Source organism: Hyla sarda, chromosome 12 (genome assembly GCF_029499605.1).
Source record: "Hyla sarda isolate aHylSar1 chromosome 12, aHylSar1.hap1, whole genome shotgun sequence".
NCBI lineage: Eukaryota > Metazoa > Chordata > Amphibia > Anura > Hylidae > Hyla > Hyla sarda.
In genome coordinates, this window is record NC_079200.1 from 5,316,663 (window position 1) to 5,341,210 (window position 24,548).

The 24,548-nt window shown below is 43.9% G+C and overlaps 1 protein-coding gene across 1 annotated transcript in view; it reads right to left on the reverse strand.

The window, feature by feature from the left end:
• LOC130296644 (fer-1-like protein 4) overlaps nt 1–21,831 on the reverse strand; it is a 124,391-nt gene extending 102,560 nt beyond the window's left edge. Inside the window, exons 1-8 of the mRNA XM_056548396.1 lie at nt 21,796–21,831; nt 17,736–17,793; nt 15,155–15,286; nt 12,923–12,985; nt 12,054–12,135; nt 7,582–7,738; nt 3,477–3,660; nt 1,933–2,119 (exon numbers count right to left, since the gene is read on the reverse strand). Coding sequence (XP_056404371.1) covers nt 1,933–2,119; nt 3,477–3,660; nt 7,582–7,738; nt 12,054–12,135; nt 12,923–12,985; nt 15,155–15,286; nt 17,736–17,777 — 847 coding nt within the window. The 5' untranslated portion in view covers nt 17,778–17,793; nt 21,796–21,831. The remainder of the gene's footprint in view (nt 1–1,932; nt 2,120–3,476; nt 3,661–7,581; nt 7,739–12,053; nt 12,136–12,922; nt 12,986–15,154; nt 15,287–17,735; nt 17,794–21,795) is intronic.
• Nucleotides 21,832–24,548: the final 2,717 nt, after the last annotated feature.

A 24,548-nucleotide genomic window follows, 5' to 3' on the forward strand; every position in this document is an offset into this window, starting at 1 on the left:
TAAAGTCACAGCTTTATGAGTCAAGTCAAGTCAGTCCCTGTCATCTGTCAAGTCAGCGTGGCCTGCATTCAATTGTCCAGTCCTACTACAAGTCCCAGCAAGCCCTTAAGGTCTATGCGTCACTGGTCACCTCCGTGGCCCCTGTCTGGACTGTATAGACTTTACCATCTGTCTACCCTCAGAAAAGCTACCGTTATCCGTGACTTGGCATCGGAGTCTTTATTGCCCGTGCCTAGCCCAGGATCCAGCGGTATACCTTCGGGTGGTTATAGGCTAAACCACGCCCTGGAGTCACGAATACAAGGGGTTATTGCCATCTGCCCCTAGGGTAACAACCTCTGCCCTGCACCACACACCCCGCCAATAATAATTCTTTCTTTTATTTAAGCATTATCTCACGCAACAACGAACATGTACATGAGATAATGCTTAAATAAAAGAAAGAATTCTTGCATCAAGACTTTCCGGGATCCGTTTCTCACTGCTAATGCTTTTCTGCTGCTGCTGCTATGAATTCTCTGGCCTTTGCAGACAGAGTATGGAGTCTGATCACTGCACCTGGTCATCTAATTAGACTGCTGGTGCTGGAGTTCACCAAGGTGAAGTGATTAGACTCATAAGTAGATAGGCGTCAGTTCACCTGTATAATTATAATGCATTTTCTTATTCAGGGTCTATTCACATGTACAGTATTCTGCGCAGATTTGATGCGCAGGATTTCAAGCCGTGTTCAATCATTCAGTTTACATTGAAATCTGCAGCAGAAAATCCTGCGCATCAAATCTGCACATAATACTGTACGTGTGAATAGACCCTCAAAGTGCATTTTTAGAGAAATATTGCCATGAGGCAAAACATTTGTACTGCACATTGTCTGTATATATATATATATATATATATATATATATATATATACACACCGTATATACTCGGGTATAAGCCGACCCGAATATAACCCGAGGCCCCTTATTTTACCCCAAAAACCCAGGAAAAGTTATTGACTCGACTATAAGCCTAGGGTGGGAAATACATCATCCCCCCATGTCATCATCCAGACCCCCGTCATCATCACCGCCTGTCAATCCCTTCATCAGTGGTCTTCAACCTGCGGACCTGTCCGGGCATGCTGGGTGTTGTAGTTTTGAAACCTCTGGGGGTCCGCAGGTTGAAGACCACTGCGGCCTTCGTCATCACCCAGCCCCCCCCCCTTTTGTTTTGTACTCACCTCCCCTCGGCAGGAAGTTAGGGTGAGCTGGTCGGGACCATCTATGCTGCAGGGACCATCCGGTGGGGATGGTTAGTCGTTGCGGGCTGTCCATTTTCACCGGGGGGGCCTCTTCGGGCCCAGACCAGGACTAGTGACGTTACCTTGGTGACGACGCACAGGGACGCGCATGAACGTCCCTGTGCGTCGTCGTCAAGGCAACATCACTAGTCCGGGGCCGGCCCGAAGCACGGAGAAGAGCCCCCCCCGGTGAAAATGGACAGCCCGCAACGACTAATCCTCCCTACCGGACGGTCCCTGCAGCATAGATGGCCCCGACTAGCTCACCCTAACTTCCCGCCAAGGGGAGGTGAGTACAAAACAAAAGGGGGGGGGGGGGCTGGATGATGACGAAGGCCGCAGTGGTCTTCGACCTGCGGACCTCCAGAGGTTTCAAAACTACAACACCCAGCATGCTGGGAGTTGTAGTTTTGCAACATCTGGAGGTCGGCAGGTTGAAGACCACTGGTGAAGGGATTGACAGGCGGAGAGTTCACTCGAGTATCACTCGAGTTCACTCGAGTAAAACTCGGCTTATACTCGAGTATCATAAACTGTACAGTAATCTGCTTTTTTGACATTTTGTATCCTGTACAATACTTTCTATCCAGTCCATGCAGATCTGTGACTATAATTAAGTTACATTTTCCCAATGTATTTGGTCTCACCGTGTTTGCTCGGGTCTGATATTTGCTGAAGGTCAATAAAATGAGTGGCCAGGGCGACGTCTCCGATATGGGCGTCATCCAGGACCTGGATCTTCATTTTACGGAAGAGAGGTGGGAAAAGCTCAATAAAACTAATCTGCTCGTTCCATTCTGGGGCATTGGTGTCGCTTTCTACGGAAGTCTCCCCCTAAAAGGTAAAAAAAAGAACAAAAACTGACGGACAAGATACAATACGATATCCTGCACTCACCGCTAGGAATGCGACTCAAAGCTTCTATATGGAGTGACCAGCGGACCTGGTTTTCAGATGTGCGTGAGGCGCTCAGAGGCGACTGCTGGCGGTTTCGCGCAGATGTGCTTCTTCCGGCCTCCTAGAGGCCGGAAGAAGCACATCTGCTCGAAACCGCTTGCAGTCGCCTCTGAGCATCCAAAGCACGTCTGAAAGCCAGGTCCGCCGGTTACTCCATTAAGGAGCTCCAAGTCGCAATCCTAGCGGTGAGTGCAGGATACCGTATTATATCTTTTTATTCAATTTGTAATTACCTTCCTCTAGTCTAAAAGTCCACAAAACATCAGAAGATTGCCGGAGCCGGTTAGGAGCCTCTGAGAGCAGCTCCGGCCACCATCTCTTAATTGTGATTAAATTCTAGAGGATTTTAATGAGGTTCAGATTTGGAGATTGGATTGGCCATGACAGGGTCTTGACCTGGTGGGCCTCCATTGACACCTTAAATGACCTGGCTATGTGGAATAGAGCATTTTCCTGCTGGAAACTCCATTACTAAGAGTTAGGGTGTTCTTCAGGATATGTTTACTTCACAAAGACAAATCTGCCTCAATCCAGCCTTGCTGAACCCTCTTCAGATCATCACCGATTCTCCACCAATTTCACAGTAGGTGCAAACAGACCTGATGCAAGGATTTCCGCCACCCTAGGCAAAAGCTAATTTTGCTTCTCCGTGACCCCGCCCATTGGCTCTTCTTTTTGACACGCCCCACCTTACTACTGGGGTGACACACTGTAACATACCTCCTGTAGTCACCTTACTACCGGGGTGACACACTGTAACAAACCTCCTCATGTAATCACTTACTACTGGGGTGACACACTGTAACAAACTCCCTTCTCACTGGCTGGGCGGGTGCTTCTGATGAGTGTCGGGTGGTTCAGATGTTGGTTACTAACTTTCTTGCAGCGGGCATAGTGGCGCTCCCCAAAGAGAGGGCCCTGGGTGCATACATTGTGGCTTGGCCTTCATACCCACTGAGAAATTTGGTGAATTATCGGTGAAGATCTCAGGAGGCTTCAGGATGGCAGGTACGGGGCAGATTTGTCTCTGTGAAGCCATAAATAAAGCTGAGTACAAGGATGTTTTAGGAGAACCCCGGCTTCCTTCTGCTCCCCGACTTTGAGAATTGTTTTTTCAGCAGGACAATGCTCCGTGCCACACAGCGAGGTCAACCAAGACGCGGATGAAGAACCTCCAGATCCTGTCATGGCCGCCCGGTCTGCCGCATGCTTCACCTTCACCTCCTGTACTTACCAGCTGCCCAGCAAAAGTGACTTGGACATAGGGGTCAATGAAGACTTTTTTCTCTCCCATGATTTTGGAGAAGCTTCCCATGATGCCGTCGTTCATGCTGGGCAGTCCTTCTGCCTTGTAGATTTTGACACTTAATCTTGACCACGGTCTCTCCGCTGGAATCCTTTTTGGAAGCAGCAAATTCCTAATGAAAAGAAAAAGTTTTTAGAACCGATAAATTATATTTGTATTTAGATGATCTACTTTAGGCTCTAAGGCGATGGGGCCGAGCGGCATTACTGACGCCATATAAGTCCATATAAGTACGGACAGGGCCGGTGCAAGGATTTTTGCCACCCCAGGAAAAAACCTTATATTGCCGCCCCCTTGACCCCGTCCATTGTGACACACCCCACCTTACTACTGGGGTGACAGAGTGTAACAAACCTCCTCCTCATGTAATCTCCTTACTACTGGGGTGACACACTGTAACAAACCTCCTCCTCATGTAATCTCCTTACTACTGGGGTGACACACTGTAACAAACCTCCTCCTCATGTAATCTCCTTACTAATGAGGTGACACACTGTAACAATCCTCCTCCTCATGTAATCTCCTTACTACTGGGGTGACACACTGTAACAAACCTCCTCCTCATGTAATCTTCTTTCTACTGGGGTGACACACTGTAAAAAAAAACCTCCTCATGTAATCTCCTTACTACTGGGGTGACACACTGTAACAAACCTCCTCATGTAATCTCCTTACTATTGGGGTGACACACTGTAACAAACCTCCTCCTTATGTAATCTCCTTACTACTGGGGTGACACACTGTAACAAACCTCCTCCTCATATCATCTCCTTACTACTGAGGTGACACACTGTAACAAACCTCCTCCTCATGTAATCTCCTTACTACTGGGGTGACACACTGTAACAAACCTCCTCCTCATGTAATCTCCTTACTACTGGGGTGACACACTGTAACAAACCTCCTCCTCATGTAATCTCCTTACTATTGGGGTGACACACTGTAACAAACCTCCTCCTTATGTAATCTCCTTACTATTGGGGTGACACACTGTAACAAACCTCCTCCTTATGTAATCTCCTTACTACTGGGGTGACACACTGTAACAAACCTCCTCCTCATGTAATCTCCTTACTATTGGGGTGACACACTGTAACAATCCTCCTTCTTATATAATCTCCTTACTACTGGGGTGACACACTGTAACAAACCTCCTCATGTAATCTCCTTACTACTGGGGTAACACACTGTAACAAACCTCCTCCTCATGTAATCTACTTACTATTGGGGTGACACACTGTAACAATCCTCCTTCTTATATAATCTCCTTACTACTGGGGTGACACACTGTAACAAACCTCCTCAAGTAATCTCCTTACTATTGGGGTGACACACTGTAACAAACCTCCTCCTCATGTAATCTCCTTACTATTGGGGTGATACACTGTAACAATCCTCCTTCTTATATAATCTCCTTACTACTGGGGTGACACACTGTAACAAACCTCCTCCTCATGTAATCTCCTTACTATTGGGGTGACACACTGTAACAAACCTCCTCCTCATGTAATCTCCTTACTACTGGGGTGACACACTGTAACAAACCTCCTCCTCATGTAATCTCCTTACTATTGGGGTGACACACTGTAACAAACCTCCTCCTCATGTAATCACCTTACTACTGGGGTGACAAACTGTAACAAACCTCCTCCTCATGTAATCTCCTTACTACTGAGGTGACACACTGTAACAAACCTCCTCCTCATGTAATCTCCTTACTACTGGGGTGAAACACTGTAACAAACCTCCTCCTCATGTAATCTCCTTACTACTGGGGTGACAAACTGTAACAAACCTCCTCCTCATGTAATCACCTTACTACTGGGGTGACACACTGTAACAAACATCCTTCTCATGTAATCTCCTTACTACTGGGGTGACACACTGTAACAAACCTCCTCCTCATGTAATCACCTTACTACTGGGGTGACACGCTGTAACAAACCTCCTCCTCATGTAATCTCCTTACTACTGGGGTGACACACTGTGACAAACCTCCTCCTCATGTAATCTCCTTACTACTGGGGTGACACACTGTAACAAACCTCCTCCTCATGTAATCTCCTTACTAATGGGATGACACACTGTAACAAACCTCCTCCTCATGTAATCTCCTTACTACTGGGGTGACACACTGTAACAAACCTCCTCTTCATGTAATCTCCTTACTACTGGGGTGACACACTGACACACTGTAACAAACCTCCTCCTCATGTAATCTCCTTACTACTGGGGTGACACACTGTAACAAACCTCCTCCTCATGTAATCTCCTTACTACTGGGGTGACACACTGTAACAAACCTCCTCTTCATGTAATCTCCTTACTACTGGGGTGACACACTGTAACAAACCTCCTCCCCATGTAATCTCCTTACTACTGGGGTGACACACTGTAACACACCCCCTCCTCATGTAATCTCCTTACTACTGGGGTGACACACTGTAATAAACCTCCTCATGTAATCTCCTAACTACTGGGGTGACACACTGTAACAAACCTCCTCCTCATGTAATTTCCTTACTACTGGGGTGACACACTGTAACAAACCTCCTCCTCAATTAATCTCCTTACTACTGGGGTGACACACTGTAACAAACCTCCTCATGTAATCTCCTTACTACTGGGGTGACACACTGTAACAAACCTCCTCCTCATGTAATCTCCTTACTATTGGGGTGACACACTGTAACAATCCTCCTTCTTGTATAATCTCCTTACTACTGGGGTGACACACTGTAACAAACCTCCTCCTCATGTAATCTCCTTACTATTGGGGTGACACACTGTAACAAACATCCACCTCAAGTAATCTCCATACTATTGGGGTGACACACTGTAACAATCCTCCTCCTCATATAATCTCCTTACTACTGGGGTGACACACTGTAACAAACCTCCTCCTCATGTAATCTCCTTACTATTGGGGTGACACACTGTAACAAACCTCCTCCTTATGTAATCTCCTTACTATTGGGGTGACACACTGTAACAAACATCCACCTCAAGTAATCTCCATACTATTGGGGTGACACACTGTAACAAACCTCCTCCTCATGTAATCTCCTTACTACTGGGGTGACACACTGTAACAAACCTCCTCATGTAATCTCCTTACTATTGGGGTGACACACTGTAACAAACCTCCTCCTTATGTAATCTCCTTACTACTGGGGTGACACACTGTAACAAACCTCCTCCTCATATCATCTCCTTACTACTGAGGTGACACACTGTAACAAACCTCCTCCTCATGTAATCTCCTTACTACTGGGGTGACACACTGTAACAAACCTCCTCCTCATGTAATCTCCTTACTACTGGGGTGACACACTGTAACAAACCTCCTCCTCATGTAATCTCCTTACTATTGGGGTGACACACTGTAACAAACCTCCTCCTTATGTAATCTCCTTACTACTGGGGTGACACACTGTAACAAACCTCCTCCTCATATAATCTCCTTACTACTGAGGTGACACACTGTAACAAACCTCCTCCTTATGTAATCTCCTTACTACTGGGGTGACACACTGTAACAAACCTCCTCCTCATGTAATCTCCTTACTACTGGGGTGACACACTGTAACAAACCTCCTCCTCATGTAATCTCCTTACTACTGGGGTGACACACTGTAACAAACCTCCTCCTCATGTAATCTCCTTACTACTGGGGTGACACACTGTAACAATCCTCCTCCTCATGTAATCTCCTTACTACTGGGGTGACACACTGTAACAAACCTCCGCCTCATGTAATCTCCTTACTACTGGGGTGGATCTGCAACGCTTTAGGGAGTTGGTGTTAACCCATGGGGGTCCTGGGAGGAAATCCCCTGGAGACCAGACATTTCGGGCCCATACTCAGGATAATGTTAACATAAGGACCGCACAAGCTTCTTCCTCCTGACCAGAAGACTGCGAGAGAACAGGTAGTTGCCCATAAGTCGTCTCCTGTTAAAACCACCAGGGGCAAATGTGCTGGCGCCAACAGGAGACAGTGGAGGGATCGGATGTAACACATTCCACATACTTCTCCACGTCATCGTTCTGGCTGCTGGTAGATGAAGGAGCGTTCATGGAATCCCCCTTCGTTACTACAGACAAGTTGCATTTTACGAAGCCCTTTATGCCCGCCCGGGTGTCTTTTGGATCGGTGATGACGGCCCATTTCTGAAGAAATCTGTGGTCTGGAAAGAACAAAAACATTATTATCTGGAGAACAAACTGCAAAACAAACTATAAAAACAGAACAGAATACAGTGGTCCCTATAGTTACAATATTAATTGGTTCCAGGATGACCATTGTATGTTGAAACCATTGTATGTTGAGACCAGAACTCTATGGAAACCTGGTAATTGGTTCTAAAGGCACCAAAATGTCATCCAAAACAAGGAAAAAGTGAGGAGTAAACATAAATAAGTAGATAACTAATATAGATAAAGCAAATCCTTATATATAAAAGTAAGAAAGCTGCTGGAGCTGTAATCACTGTCTATGTAGAGGACAGGAGCTTCTTCAGGGTACTGTACAGAACACACAATATGTCCTAAAAAAGTAATGGAGTCTCCCTCACCTGGTGTCCAAAGGAGCAGCTAACCCTGGGACAGGTAAAGAGTACAGAACATGTAATACCTCCCTGTAATGTAGGGGGTGCTACCAGACACCAGTCAGTGCATACACTTCAGTAAAACAGGTAAAGAGTACAGAACATGTAATACCTCCCTGTACTGTAGGAGGCGCTACCAGACACCAGTCACTGCATACACTTCAGTAATACAGGTAAAGAGTACAGAACATGTAATACCTCCCTGTATTGTAGGGGGTGCTACCAGACACCAGTCCGTACATACACTTCAGTAATACAGGTAAAGAGTACAGAACATGTAATATCTCCCTGTACTGTAGGGGGCGCTACCAGACATCAGTCAGTGCATACACTTCAGTAATACAGGTAAAGAGTACAGAACATGTAATACCTCCCTGTACTGTAGGAGGCGCTACCAGACACCAGTCACTGCATACACTTCAGTAATACAGGTAAAGAGTACAGAACATGTAATACCTCCCTGTACTGTAGGGGGCGCTACCAGACACCAGTCCGTACATACACTTCAGTAATACAGGTAAAGAGTACAGAACATGTAATATCTCCCTGTACTGTAGGGGGCGCTACCAGACATCAGTCAGTGCATACACTTCAGTAATACAGGTAAAGAGTACAGAACATGTAATATTTCCCTGTACTGTAGGGGGTGCTACCAGACACCAGTCAGTGCATACACTTCAGTAATACAGGTAAAGAGTACAAAACATGTAATACCTCCCTGTACTGTAGGGGGCGCTACCAGACACCAGTCCGTACATACACTTCAGTAATACAGGTAAAGAGTACAGAACATGTAATACCTCCCTGTACTGTAGGTGGTGCTACCAGACACCAGTCCGTACATACACTTCAGTAATACAGGTAAAGAGTACAGTACATGTAATACCTCCCTTTACTGTAGGGGGCGCTACCAGACACCAGTCAGTACATACACTTCAGTAATACAGGTAAAGAGTACAGAACATGTAATACCTCCCTGTATTGTAGGGGGTGCTACCAGACACCAGTCCGTACATACACTTCAGTAATACAGGTAAAGAGTACAGAACATGTAATATCTCCCTGTACTGTAGGGGGCGCTACCAGACATCAGTCAGTGCATACACTTCAGTAATACAGGTAAAGAGTACAGAACATGTAATATTTCCCTGTACTGTAGGGGGTGCTACCAGACACCAGTCCGTACATACACTTCAATAATACAGGTAAAGAGTACAGAACATGTAATATCTCCCTGTACTGTAGGGGGTGCTACCAGACACCAGTCAGTGCATACACTTCAGTAATACAGGTAAAGAGTACGGAACATGTAATGCCTCCCTGTACTGTAGGGAGCGCTACCAGACACCAGTCAGTGCATACACTTCAGTAATACAGGTAAAGAGTACAGAACATGTAATACCTCCCTGTACTGTAGGGGGCGCTACCAGACACCAGTCAGTGCATACACTTCAGTAATACATGGGTTTTACCAGTGTAATGTCCATTCTGATTGGTTGGTTCTTCCGGCCATTGACAGGTATCACAGATCTGGACTGGTCTTTACATTGTATGTTGAGTCTGGTTTCAAGTTACAATGGTCCAGGAAAGACCATTGTATGTTGAAACTATTGTATGTTGAGGCCATTGTAAGTTGAGGGATCACTGTATTAATACTGCAAATGTTGAAATCTAGGGTCACATCCCTCCATCCATCTTCTCACCTCCTTGGCTGAACTTGATGGACGTGTGTTTTTTGTTTTTATTACTTTGGAGGGATCATAGGATCGATGTTCATATATAATGCATAAATGAACATCCCAAGATCCCTCCAGAGTATTGGTACCTCAAGCAGCCAAGCATGTGCTCAATAACTCTCTGCAGATTAGATCTGTCTAAAGTCTACTGGGACCTCCCGACTGTCCTCCAACAGGTCATGTTGCTGGAGATTGGGACATGTTAGGATTCAACTGTCCACGCCACCACCCAAGCTGTTTGGCAGCAGCTTACCCCTCCTCTCATGTGTATGGAGAGATTGTGAAGGACAGCTTTTGGCCATGCCGACCGCTCATGTGTAAAGGGAGATAGCTGTCGGCCAAACGTTTCAGTCAACAACTGATGAAGATGTATGGCCATCCTCGAAGCACTTTGCAGCCCACCTTCCAAGACAAGCGGGAGTGATGTCTTGCTGAGACGAGGGTCCCATTTCAGGTGGTGATTGGCCAAGTAGGCTGTCACTCTCACTCATCTCTGAGGGTGGGGACCGGAACGCTTTAATCACAGGTGAGTTGCTAAGGAGATCATGGGGGGGGGGGGGGGGGTCCTAGTGGTTGGACTCTCCCATAAGACACTTGTTCCCTATACTGTGGATAAGATGATTTCCCTAGAGTACCCCTTTAAACATTAAACTTTTTATACATTGGGATACAGTTTTTACAGACTTTAATTTCTGAATACTGACAAAGTATTTGATATAGAGATTTCAGGTCATGTAGATTATCGGTAAAAATGATCTTCTTGAGTGAATTCTCCATAAGCAACAAATAAATTAACCGTAGATAATGGATTTGAATATAAATTGAAGAAGACAAGAAGAAGAAGAACTGTAAACACTAATAGAAAGACATTGAGACTTGTAGTAAATCCCGCTTTGTATCTTTGAGGGTTCGTTCACACGAGCGGATCCCCAGCACGTATTACGCTGCGGATCGGTCGCTGAAGGACCGCTGTATGCTGCCTTTACAGGTGCCTGCTCGGAGCGTCGATCCGCCACTAGAGCAGACACACTGCGATGTGCGAGTTGCCGTGCGCAGTATACTCACACATCACAGCATCTCTCGGCCGAGCTCCTAGAGCAGGGGGAGCGGCCACGATGTGTGCGAGTACACCGCGCATGCGCAGCGACCCGCACATCACTTCAGTGTGTCTGCTTGTAGTGGTGTATTGACGCTCCGTGCAGGCACCTGTAAAGGCAGCATACAGCGGTCCTTCAGCGGCGGATCCGCAGCGTAATACGCGCTGGGGATCCACTCGTGTGAACGTACCCTAAAGGGGTATTCTGGCCAAAAACATCTTATCCCCAACCAAAGGATAGAGGATAGGGGATAAGATGACTGATCATGGGGGCTTGCTGCTGGGACCCCTGTGATCTCCGTGCAGCACCCACATTCTATGCCAGGCTGCAGCTCCAGTCTCAGAAACCCCTGTGTTTCAGGGAATGGAGAAGTGACGTCATGCCACGCCCCCTCGTGACATCACGCCCCATCCCCTCCATTCATGTCTATGGGAGGGGGCACGACGTCACGCTAGGCCCCCTCCATTCATGTCTATGGGAGGGGGCACAACGTCACGCTAGGCCCCCTCCATTCATGTCTATGGGAGGGGGCACGACGTCATGCTAGGATGACGACACGTCTCAGGAGCAGTGCCTGGCATAGAATGCGGGTCCTGCATGGAGATCACGGGAGATCCCAGCAGTGGGCCCCCCGCAATCAAACATCTTATCCCTCATCCTTTGGATAGGAATACCCCTTTACCTAGCCCAACAAAGCCCAGGCCTAGGAGCGACAGTTTACCAGGGGGCAGTGGCTGGGAACGGTATTATAATTATTATATTAATCTTTTGCGGTTGCCACAAAATTTGGACCACCCTCTTCCTGGACCTGGGAGGTGACACTTGTGTGAGCGGCCTGATGAGTGTAGGGCAGCACTTCTCTTGGGAGGAGGCCTTAAAGGGGTACTCCAGTGCCTCAGCGTTCTGAACATTTTGTGACCTTACGGCCACGCCCCCGTGAAGTCATGCCACGCCCTTTCCATTCCCATGTCCATGGGAGGGGGCGTGAGTTTAGTCAGGCCTAGGGCTGCGCCAAACCTTAAAACACCACTGAGTATATCAGTAATTGACCAAATCCCGTACCTGGTTGGTTATAGACAGTTCCTGCGTCAATTTTGAATGTTCCGAGGCGCGTTCCCAGAAATGCGATTTTTTTGGCGTGAACCTTCGAAGTAAACACATTGGGGACATATTCAAATTTATGTAACACTCATTACATTTTTTTCTTTACACATTTTCAAAGCTCGCTGTTTGTAACTTTGCTTTGAAAATATGTGAGGTTTCAGTTTGGTGACACCATTTTCCATTTTGCGTCAAATGTAAAATTTTTGCACCAATTTTAAATCTCATAAACTTCAGGCGGGTAAATGCAAATCATATGTAACGTGATATGTGAGATGTTATTATTGTTGTTATTCTTCAGAGGCCGTGTTCACACGCGGGGCAACTTGTACAGCTTTTTCGGAAAAATGCGGCATCACAGCATCAATGGCGCAAAGCAGCAAAGCCAAACAAACCTCCAGTTCATATTCGCATTGGATGGAATGTTTGAATGTATTTTGCTTACTAGCGCCAAATTTATCAAAAAGGCGCACGCTGCATGGTAAATTAGGCGCAAGTTCACACCTCTTACCTAATTCATGCAAAATTTTTATTCAAAACACTCTTTTCTAATCCAGCAAAATGATGGTGTAGACTTGCGCCAAAATCTCATGCATTGCGCAAAAAATATGTGCGCCTCAATGTAAAAGAGAGCAGTTCTTAACTCCTTCACGACCCCACGAATTATGATTCACAATACGGTAAAACTGACATGCTTTGGATAATTTATGTTTAGTTTTATGGTGTAAAAAATTAAAATAAAATTAAAATTAAATAAAAAAAATTAAAAATGTAAACTTTACAATGAATGCCCGGCCAACAGTGGATAAGAATCTTTAAGAAATACTTACCGATATCTCTATGAGTTTATCGAAGACGAGTTCACGCGGTTCAAGGAATTCGAACGTGAAATACTGGTGGAGAAGAAGCCGAAACGTTATTAAAATTGTAGAACAGTTTATAAATGTTTCACATTTCAGATTTTGTACTGATTTAGATTTTTCACGTTACTGACTTTTCCCCCCCAACAAACTATTTTTTCTTATATCCTATTATTGAATTGTATTTCGCCTATATTATAGACACATTTTAAACCAAAAAATTGGAGCCTGAATTTTGGCGGTGCAATGGTGGATCCACAAGTCATCTGCAGCTGAACTAACCACTCTAGGATTTGTTTGTAGATTTATTTAGGGAATTTATTTATTTATGGCCGATCCTCTGGGTCATCAGGATCTGACTGGTGAAGGTCCAACGCCTGCCACCAGCTGATTGAAGGTGTCATGGTTCTCTTGCAAGCGCAGTGCCCACTTCACTTCCTACAAGGCCCAACTCCGTATCGGGCACTGCAGTTCAACCAATTTGCTTAAAAGGGGTACTCTGCCCCTAGACATCTTATCCCCTATCCGCTGGGATCCCCACGATCTATGTGCAGCACCCAGCGTTTGTTTAGAATGCTGGGTGCCAGCAGCGGGGTCATGATCACTGCCATGGCCCCTTGTGATGTCACACCATGCCTCCTCAACGCAAGTCTATGGGAGGGGGCATGGCTTGCATAGAGGGGGCGTGGCAGCAAAAGGAGCATGGCCGTGACGTCAAGACCCCGCCGCCCGCTCCAAGCGTTTGAAACAAAATGTTCCGAACACTGGGGCAGCGGAGTTTCCCTTTAATGGGACAAACTGTAATATGCAGTGCTTAGAAAGAAGAAAGAAAAGGCCGCACTTGAGCAAGAACGATGGTGCCTCCAAAAAGGGTCCAACTATAGCCCTCGAGCTACTTTCATAATATTGACTATTTGGAGTACCACAACTCCTAGCTGGCCCTAGATTACAACTCCCATCTTCCATGTGGACATCACATTGGCAGTGAAAAATCTATAGGGTTACCACACCACCAAAATCTGTGCAGATTTGTTGTAGGTTTCAGTGCAAACAAACAAAATACGCAGGAGAAGGAATAAAACATATCTCTCACCAATGGATGATCCGCTTTGGTAAAACAAACTAAGTCAGTTGACCAGCCAGGAGGGGGTGTGCTGGGATGTGATGGAGGTTACTGCCTGTTTCACGTCATTAGAACAATTCTTCCGGTCTTAAAGGGGTATTCTGGTGAAAAACATTTTTTTTTTTTTTTATCAACTGGTGCCAGAAAGTTAAACAGATTAGTAAATTACTTCTATTTAAAAATCTTAAAGGGGTATTCCAGGCCAAAACTTTTTTTTATATATCAACTGGCTCCGGAAAGTTAAACAGATTTGTAAATTACTTTGATTAAAAAATCTTAATCCTTGCAATAGTTATTAACTTTTGAAGTTGAGTTGTTTTTTTCTGTCTAACTGCTTTCTGATGACTCCCGTCCCGGGAGCTGTGCAGTTCCTATGGGGATATTCTCCCATCATGCACAGCTCCCGGGACGTGACATCATCATTGAGCAGTTAGACAGAAAACTTCAGAAGCTAATAACTATTGAAAGGATTAAGATTTTTTAATAGAAGTAATTTACAAATCTGTTTAACTTTCTGGAGCCAGTCTGTGTCAGGAACTGTCCAGAGCAGGAACAATTCCACATAGCAAACCTATCCTGCTCCGGACAGTTCCTGACATGGACAGAGGTGTCAGCAGAGAGCACTGTGGTCACACAGAAAGGAAATTCGAAAATAACTTCCTGTGGAGCATACAGCAGCTGATAAGTACTGGAAGGATTATGAGAGCACTGTGGTCAGACAGAAAAGAAATTCAAAAAGAAAAGAACTTCCTCTGGAGCAAACAGTAGCTGATAAGTACTGGAAGGATTAAGATTTTTAAATAGAAGTAATTTACAAATCTGTTTAACTTTCTGGCACCAGTTGATTAAAAAAATTGTTTTCCACAGGAGTACCCCTCTAAGGCCTGAAGAAAATTCCTAATGATGTGAAACGGGCCGTCACCTCTATTACAGCCTGTTTCACGTCCTATGGATCATGTGAAACAAGCTTTTTCCTCTAGTTGAGCCATAATAAACTGCATGAAGCTTTTAATCATCCACTAGCAGGTGCTACATTTTATTCAGTCTCCTGTAAAGCTATATAAAAAAGCAATACTTACCTGATTATAGTAGGGACAGTTAGTTGATTTCTGGGTGACCGTGTGTCTTTTTTCATCCCCGACCTTCAAATGAACCGCTGGATCAATATTAACTCCGACAAGTTTCTGAGCTTGTATGATTGTAACTGCGATCTATAGAGAGATGTTGGTCAGCAACATAATATAATTTCCCTCGTACAGTTATGATATTACAATCGGTATTAGTAATTGAGATGTAATAAAAATAACAAAATAATAATAAAAAGAAATTGCTAAAACCCCAATGGGGCAAATTGACTATTGAGAAAGAGCCGGAATTTTTGCATAATTTTCACCCAATTTCTTACAATTTCAACACTTTTTAGAAACTTTTCCCTGGTGGATGATCAAGGAAGGTGGCATCGACAAAAGGGGCGTGGCTTGGCATAAACCCCATAATGTAAGTTTAAAGGGGTAGTCCAGTGGTGAAAAACGTATCCCCTATCCTAAGGATAGGGGATAAGTTTGAGATCGCGGGGGGTCCGACCGCTGGGGCCCCCTGCGCTTCGGCTCTGCCATAGAGTTGTATTGAGAGGGCGTGTCGGCCGCCGCCTCGTGCGGAGGTCGACACGCCCCCTTCCAGCGGGCTGTCGGGGCTCCGTACAGGAGATCGCGGGGGGCCCCAGGGGTCGGACCCCCCGCGATCTGCAACTTATCCCCTATCCTTAGGATAGGGGATAAGTTGCTCACCACTGAATCACCACTGGACTACTCCTTTAAGCCAACTAATTGTAGGTTTTGTAATTGGTCTTGTGCTATGTAGTGATGTACTAGACTGTCAAGCATATTGAGTTCTATTAAAATCCAAGTAGGGGGCAAAAGGTTATAACTATCCCCATTAAAAAAAATTCAGCACAGAGCCCAATTTCAGAAAAAAATGTCAAATCAACTGGTACCGAAAGGTTCTACAGATTTGCAAATTACTACCTGGAGTCATTTAGTCTTTCCAGTATGACCACAGTGCTCTCTGCTGACACCTCTGTCCTTGTCAGGAACTGTCCAGAGCAGGAAAGGTTCACTATGGAGGTTTGCTCCTGCTCTGGACAGTTCCTGACACGGACAAAGGTGGCAGCAGAGAGCACTGTGTATGACAACAGCAGTTACCCTCCTCAGCCACAGTTTAATATTGTTATGTAGCAGGACCGGGCCGCCATTGTTGGTATTTCAGTGCTCGCAGTATTTTACTAATAGAATGAACATGCTCATTCTGCCACAGAATTTCAAAGTTTGAACTGCACTGCGGAATCTCATGGGAACAACAATGGGAACCTGCTTCAAGTGTATATCGCTCAAGCAGAATGTCTCAGTGTGAACTAGCCATTACACGCTTTATGCCACTCCCATTAACTTCTATGGAAGTTATGTAAACTGAATAAAACTGCATTTTTAGCTTAAAGGAGTACTCCGGCCCTAGACATCTTATCCCCTATCCAAAGCATAGGGGATAAAATGTCTGATCACAGTGGTCCCCAGCTGTGGGACCCCACGATCAGACATCTTATCCCCTATGATCTCCCTGCTGCATTCGTTTAGAGAATAAGGTGCAGTGCCAGAGGCTCGTGATGTCATGGTCATGCCCTGCTCATGATGTCATGGCCACGCCCCCTCAATGCAAGTCTATGGTAGGGGGCGTGGTGGTCATCACACCCCCTCCCATAGACTTGCATTGAGGGGGCATGCATTGGATGTCTGGGGTGCTGCAGCCGAGATCGCAGGGGTCTCCTTTGGAAAGGGGATAAGATGTCTTGGGGTGGAGTACCTCTTTAATGACCACCGCCTGAGATGACAACCAGGCTGGAAGGAGCCAAGGGAACCTTAGTTTCAAAATAGTGTGAGTCCCAGAGGTGGGGTCTGCATCTGTTGGGCATTTATGACATATTCCAGGGATATGCCATAAATGTACACAGGGAATATCCCTTTAAAAGGGTTGTCTGGTGAAAGAAACAACCTGTGTATGGTATCAAAAAGTATAGTAAAGCAACTTACTAAAAAAATTTATTAGCCATAGTGCAGAGATCTTCCATATCAGATTTTCTCTCTACCTTCTATCTGTCACATTACATCACACTCTCTGCTTCCTTTGCCCTCCTGGCTGCTCAGAAGAAAAACAGTGATGTGAAGAGGGGAGCTCATATTACTGCTCATTAGACTTTAGGGCAGCAGGAAGCCTTTCTCAGCCACAGCAGTTTCCATCAGAACAGGCTCACTGCTGTCTTATCTGAGAAAGACTGCCTTAAAATCTAATGAGCAGAAATATGAGCTCCCCTCTTCACATCAATTGTTCCATCCTTAGCATACAGAGGGGAGGTGGTAGAAGATATGGGAGCACAGTGCATATGGAGAAATCTCCACACTATGACTAATAACATTATGTTAGTCTGTTGCTTTATTATACCTTCTGACTCTATTATACTTTTTGACTCTATATACGGGTTGTTTTCTTTTACTGGATAACTCCCTGTTAATGACAATGCTCTGAGAATAAAAGAGTATAAGAAAATAACTAGGTAAACCTGTTTAAATGGGTAGCAAAAAAAAACTTGCACTGTGACAATTCTCATACCTGGAAGTTTCTTGGTTTGGGATTTACTGTAAAATCTCTCATCGGAACTGTGCATCGACTGAAAATATCAAAAGAATGAGAAGTCATTATAAGTGAGTTTAAAGGGGTACTCAGCTGGAAAAAACGTTTTTATCAACTGATGCCAGAAAGTTAAAAATATTTGTAAATTACTTCTATTTAAAAATCATAATCCTTCCACTAGTTATCAGCTGCTTTATACTACAGAGGAAATTATTTTCTCTTTGAATTTCCTTTCTGTCAGACCACAGTGCTCTCTGCTGACACCTCTGTCCATGTCAGGAATTGTCCAGAGCAGGAGAGGTTTGCTATGGGGATTTGTTCCTACTCTGGACAGTTCCTAAAATGGACAGAAGTGTCAGCAGAGAGCACTGTGTCAGACTGGAAAGAACTATGCAACTCCCTGTGTAGCATACAGCAGCTGATAATTACTAAAAGGATTAAGATTTTTTAATAGAAGTAATTTACAAATCTGTTTAACTTTCTGGAATCGGTTGATAAAAAAAAATTCCAGCGGAGTACCCCTTCAAGTACGTTTATCATATTTGTTTATAATATGAGAACGATTATAATATAAGTAAGTTTATCATATATGTAAGTTGATAATATAAGTAAGTTAATAATACAAGTAAGTTAATCGTATAAGTAAGTTCATAATATTTTAATAAGTTTATTGTATAAGAACGTTTATAATATAAGTAAGTTAATCATATAAGTAAGTTTATAATATAAGTAAGTTTATCGTATAAGTAAATTTATAATATAAGTAAGTTAATCGTATAAGTGAGTTTATCATGTTAGTAAGTTTGTTGTATAAGTAAATTTATCATGTAAGTTAATAATATAATTAAGTTTATAATATAAGTAAGTTTATAATATAAGTAAGTTTATAATATAAGTTTATAATATAAGTAAGTTTATAATATAAGTAAGTTTATAATATAAGTAAGTTTATAATATAAGTAAGTTAATCGTATAAGTAAGTTTATAATATAAGTAAGTTAATCATATAAGTTTATAATATAAGTAAGTTAATCATATAAGTTTATAATATAAGTAAGTTTATAATATAAGTAAGCTTATAGTATAAGTAAGTTTATAATATAAGTAAGTTAATCATATAAGTTTATAATATAAGTAAGTTTATAATATAAGTAAGTTTATAATATAAGTAAGTTTATAATATAAGTAAGCTTATAGTATAAGTAAGTTTATAATATAAGTAAGTTTATAGTATAAGTAAGTTTATAATATAAGTAAGTTTATAATATAAGTAAGTTTATAGTATAAGTAAGTTTATAGTATAAGTAAGTTTATAATATAAGTAAGTTAATCATATAAGTTTATAATATAAGTAAGTTTATAATATAAGTAAGTTTATAATATAAGTAAGTTTATAATATAAGTTTATAATATAAGTAAGTTTATAATATAAGTAAGTTTATACTATAAGTAAGTTTATACTATAAGTAAGTTTATAATATAAGTAAGTTTATTATATAAGTAAGTTTATAATATAAGTAAGTTTATAATATAAGTAAGTTTATAATATAAGTTTATAATATAAGTAAGTTTATAATATAAGTAAGTTTATAATATAAGTAAGTTTATAATATAAGTAAGTTTATAATATAAGTTTATAATATAAGTAAGTTTATAATATAAGTAAGTTTATACTATAAGTAAGTTTATAATATAAGTAAGTTTATTATATAAGTAAGTTTATAATATAAGTAAGTTTATAATATAAGTAAGTTTATAATATAAGTTTATAATATAAGTAAGTTTATAATATAAGTAAGTTTATAATATAAGTTTATAATATAAGTAAGGCCCCTTTCATACTATAAAGTTGTTCCGTTAAAAGATCCGTTATGAACATACGTTAGAAAAGACTTAAAAACAGATGTTAAACGTCCGTTACAAAATCCCATTCAAGTCTATGGGATTTTTTGATTATCCTTTATGACCCATTATAGCCTGTCATGAATAACGGACGTTATTTGTGATGGAAAAAAAAACGGCACATGCACTAATTTTTCTTCAGTCACAAGAAATGGGTAAATTAACAGATGTTATTTTTAACATTGAAGTCTATGGCAAACGGATGAGCCTTTATGTCATCCGTTGGCACCTGGTTTATAATATCCGTTATTACTTCTGAGCTCAGAAAAGGTGACATCAGCAGACTCCTGTAGTGCTGAGGAACTACTACTACTCCCATCATGGAACAGACTTGTTTCCATGATGGGAGTAGTAATTCCCCGGCTGCGAGAGTCTGCCGGTGGCTGGGGAGGCTACATTAGTGTTTGTACTACTACCCCCATCATGGTACACGGGCTCAGGGATTGATTGCACCGGGTCTTACTTCTGAGACCCCATGCGATCAGAAGTTATTAAGCAGGGGAGTTGGCAGCATGCTCCTCAACCCTGCGATGTACGATGTATTTTACTTAAATTTTTAAATTCCCCACCGCGAGCCCTGAGGAGCCATTCAGGGCTCTCCGCTGAGTTTTTAAAATGAACATTGAGAGTGGCAGCGGGGGTCATATGTATATTAAAGCGCTGTGGAGGGGGGGCAAGATATATAGCGCTGCAGGGTGGGGGCAGACATATAGCGCTATATATCTTTCCCCCCCCTCCAGTGCATTTATAATATACTCCCCGCAGCGTATTAATAAAGATATAACTCCCTGCCGGCGCATTTATAATGTGCCCCCCGCCAACGCATTTCTCATATTATGCAACCGCAGCGCTGTATGGGAAAAATTATGCTGATACAATACTTTTCATACATATTGTTGCAGGGGCATATGTATATAGAAGCACTGGGGGAGGGGGGGCAGACTTTTAGCATTATTTGCCCCCCGCAGCACTTTTATATACATATGCCACTGCAGCGCTGTATGTGAAAACTATGTCGATCAGCAGCCAGCCGGCCCAATGGTGCTGATACAATACTTTTCATACATAGCGCTGCCACCGAAAATGCGCCGGGGGGGGGGGAAATTATAAATGCGGCAGCGGGGGAGGTACATTACAAATGCACCAGCGGGGGGGTACATTGTAAATGTGCCGGCTGGGGGCACATTATAAATACACCGGTGGAGGGTACATTATAAATGCGCTGCGCGGGGTATATATTTATAAATCTCCCGGCGGGGGTACATTATAAATGTGCTGCGGGGGTACATTATAAATGCGCTGCGTGGGGCACATTATAAATGTGCTGGTAAGGGTATATATTTATAAATGCGCTGGCGGGGGTCATATCTTTATTAATGCGCTGCGGGGGGCATATTATAAATGTGCTCGGGGGACTAGATAAAAAGGCTATATGTCTGCCCCCTGCAGCGCTATATATCTTGCCCCCCACAGCGCTTATAATATGCATATGGCCCCTGCTGCCACTCAAAATATTCATTTTAAAAACCCCACGGAGAGCCCTGAATGGCTCCTCAGTACTGGCCATTCAGGGCTCCCTGCGGGGGATTTCAGAATGAAAGTTAAAACACTCTATAGATCGCAGGGTTGCGGATCATGCCACCCGCTCCCCTGCTTAATAACTTCTGATCACATCGGGTCTCAGAAGTGAGACCCAGTGAGATCAATCACTAATGTAGCCTCCCCAGTCACCCGCAGACTCCCGCAGCCAGAGAATTATTACTCCCATTATGGAAACAAGTCTGTTCCATGATGGGAGGAGTAGTAGACCCGGCTGTGGGAGTGTGTAGGCAGAGGTGTTCAAATGTTCGTACATGACGGATGTTATAATGGGTGAATATGCCCATTATTTTGATGGACATTATTCAGTCGTTAGCACCCGTTATTTCATCCGTTATTATACATCTGTTTTTACACAGAAAACGGATTCTTAATAATGGATGAATATTCATAGTGTGAAAGGAGCCTATGTTTATACTATATGTACGTTTCGTGTAAATAAGTTTATAATATAAGTAAATCTATAATATTAGTAAGTTCAGGGTATAATAAAAGTTTGGAGGCCTTTACACATCTGGCTTTCTGCATGAAAAAATACCTCAAAACTGGGGTGAAGGTGATCCCCGAAATTTCTATTTCTGTCTCATCGTAGGAGTCGTCATCGTCGTCGTCATCATCCGAGGTCTTCACTAGTTTCTTTCCGATGCGTCTGGCATCGATATCCTTCTTGCGAGTCTCTTCTTCAGCATTGTCCCTGGGGACAACAAGTATAATGTTGGTACCAGTTTTAACCCCAATTGCGCGTTAAAGGAGTATTCAAGGACCTAAGGGGTATTCCAGAATCTAAGGGGTATTCCAGGATTAAGGGGTATTCCAGGATCTGAGGGATCTTCCAGGATTTAAGGGATCTTCCAGGATCTTCGTTTTTTCTTCATCCTTTGAGCCCCTGATAAGTTATAATACTATGTCATTTCCTTCTATTACCTCCGCTTTGTCCCATTTTTATGTACAGGACCCACACCCAGAAGTGCTGTAGGGCAAGTCTTTTTATTTTAGCCTGAGACAGTATGTCATAATGATGACATCCTTTCAGTGATTAAGATTCCAGTATGGAGTCAAATCCATGTCTACCATCATCATGGTTGTAGCGATCAACTCACTGCTGTGTATCCAGGTTCATGCCCCCCCTCCCCCAGCGATTGGCTGTAACAAAATGTAGTATTGTATGGAAGGGTCGTATGTTCCAGCTTACTCTGCTATCGAGGTAATCACTATACTTACTCCTCATCTTGAAAGGCGATATTCCGAATAACCAACGTTGAGCTGTCAAAACAGAATAAATGCTGTAACGCAACATCAATGAAAATTGGATAGAATTTATTAATGTCATAAAACTTTGCTGTGTGCCTCGAATTCGTACGGACAGGGCACTATGAGTACAGGGGCAGCCACTGAAGTGCCTGATTTACTAAGCTCAATGTTCAAGAAGAGAGAATGAGTGTCACTCACCAAACTTATGCTATGTTTATTTATGACTCTGGGACATACAGGACACAGAGAATAAGCTGACGGAACTATTTTGTGCCAAGAGGAAGTGCTGCAGCAACTAAGAGGAAAGGTTCCGTTGCCTTATCCAACAGCATGTATCCTGTGTGACCTAGTTTGGTGAGTGCCACTCATACTTGGATCATGATCTTAAGAAGTCTACATGACAGTGTAGCACCTCCATGCAAGCTATGTCTCTACGAGCCCTTGGCAGAGTGCTGCTGGTCTAACCATGTACTGATTATTTGGCTGGGGCTGTGTGTCTTTAGTAAAATAATACCAGTGTGTAAAACCCCCCTTCCCACTTATTTCTGCTTTGCCATGAAAACAATTTTTTACCTTTACAGATACAGATGATAAGACCCCACCATTCACTAGAATGAAGGCATGGAGCCCGCCGTTATAGAGGAGATTGAAGTGGAGCGACAGATCACACAGACTGGACAGCAGATACAAGGCAGTCTGCAGGGAGAATCATATGGGATATGTACAAGAATAAAGAGAAAATAGAGACCATACAGCAGATCAGATAGTAGATAGGGAGGAGTGAATCCCTAAAGGACAGATCATACAGGTTGAAGATAGAGAGGAGAGTAGACACAAGACATTCTACAGGGAGAATCATATAGGATGTGCACAGTTATAGAGAGGAGAGCAGATAAAAGGTAGTCTACAGGGACAATCATATTGTTACGCCGAGCGCTCAGGGTCCCCACTTCTCCCCGGAGCGCTCACAGCGTTCTCCTATTCGCAGCGCCCCGGTCAGACCTGCTGACCGGGTGCGCTGCGATAATGTTCCCAGCCGGGATGCGATTCGCGATGCGCATCCCGACCCGCTTACCAGACTCGTTCCCCGTCTGTGCTGTCCCAGCGCGCGCGGCCCCGCTCCCTAGGGCGCGCGCGCTGGGTCTTTGCGATTTAAAGGGCCGGTGCGCCACTGATTGGCGCATGGGTTTTAATCAGTACCTTCACCTGTGCACTTCCCTATTTATACCTCACTTCCCCTGCACTCCCTTGCCTGATCTTGTTGCCATTGTGCCAGTGGAAGTGTTTCCTTGTGTGTTCCTAGCCTGTGTTCCAGACCTCCTGCCGTTGCCCCTGACTACGATCCTTGCTGCCTGCCCTGACCTTCTACTACGTCCGACCTTGCTCTTGTCTACTCCCTTGTACCGCGCTTATCTCAGCAGTCAGAGAGGTTGAGCCGTTGCCGGTGGATACGACCTGGTTGCTACCGCCGCTGCAAGACCATCCCGCTTTGCGGCGGGCTCTGGTGAAAACCAGTAGCAACTTAGAACCGGTCCACCGACACGGTCCACGCCAATCCCTCTCTGGCACAGAGGATCCACCTCCAGCCTGCCGAATCGTGACAGTAGATCCGGCCATGGATCCCGCTGAGGTCCCGCTGCCAGTTGTCGCTGACCTCACCACTGTGGTCACCCAGCAGTCGCAACAGATAGCGCAACAAGGCCACCAGCTGTCTAAACTGACCGTGATGCTACAGCAGCTTCTACCACAGCTTCAGCAACCATCTCCTCCGCCAGCTCCTGCACCTCCTCCGCAGCGAGTGGCCGCATCCAGCCTCCGTTTATCATTGCTGGACAAATTTGATGGGGACTCTAAATTTTGCCGTGGTTTTCTTTCACAATGTTCCCTGCATTTGGAGATGATGTCGGACCAATTTCCAACTGAAAGGTCAAAGGTGGCTTTCGTAGTCAGCCTTCTGTCTGGGAAAGCCCTGTCATGGGCCACACCGCTCTGGGACCGCAATGATCCTGTCACTGCCTCTGTACACTCCTTCTTCACGGA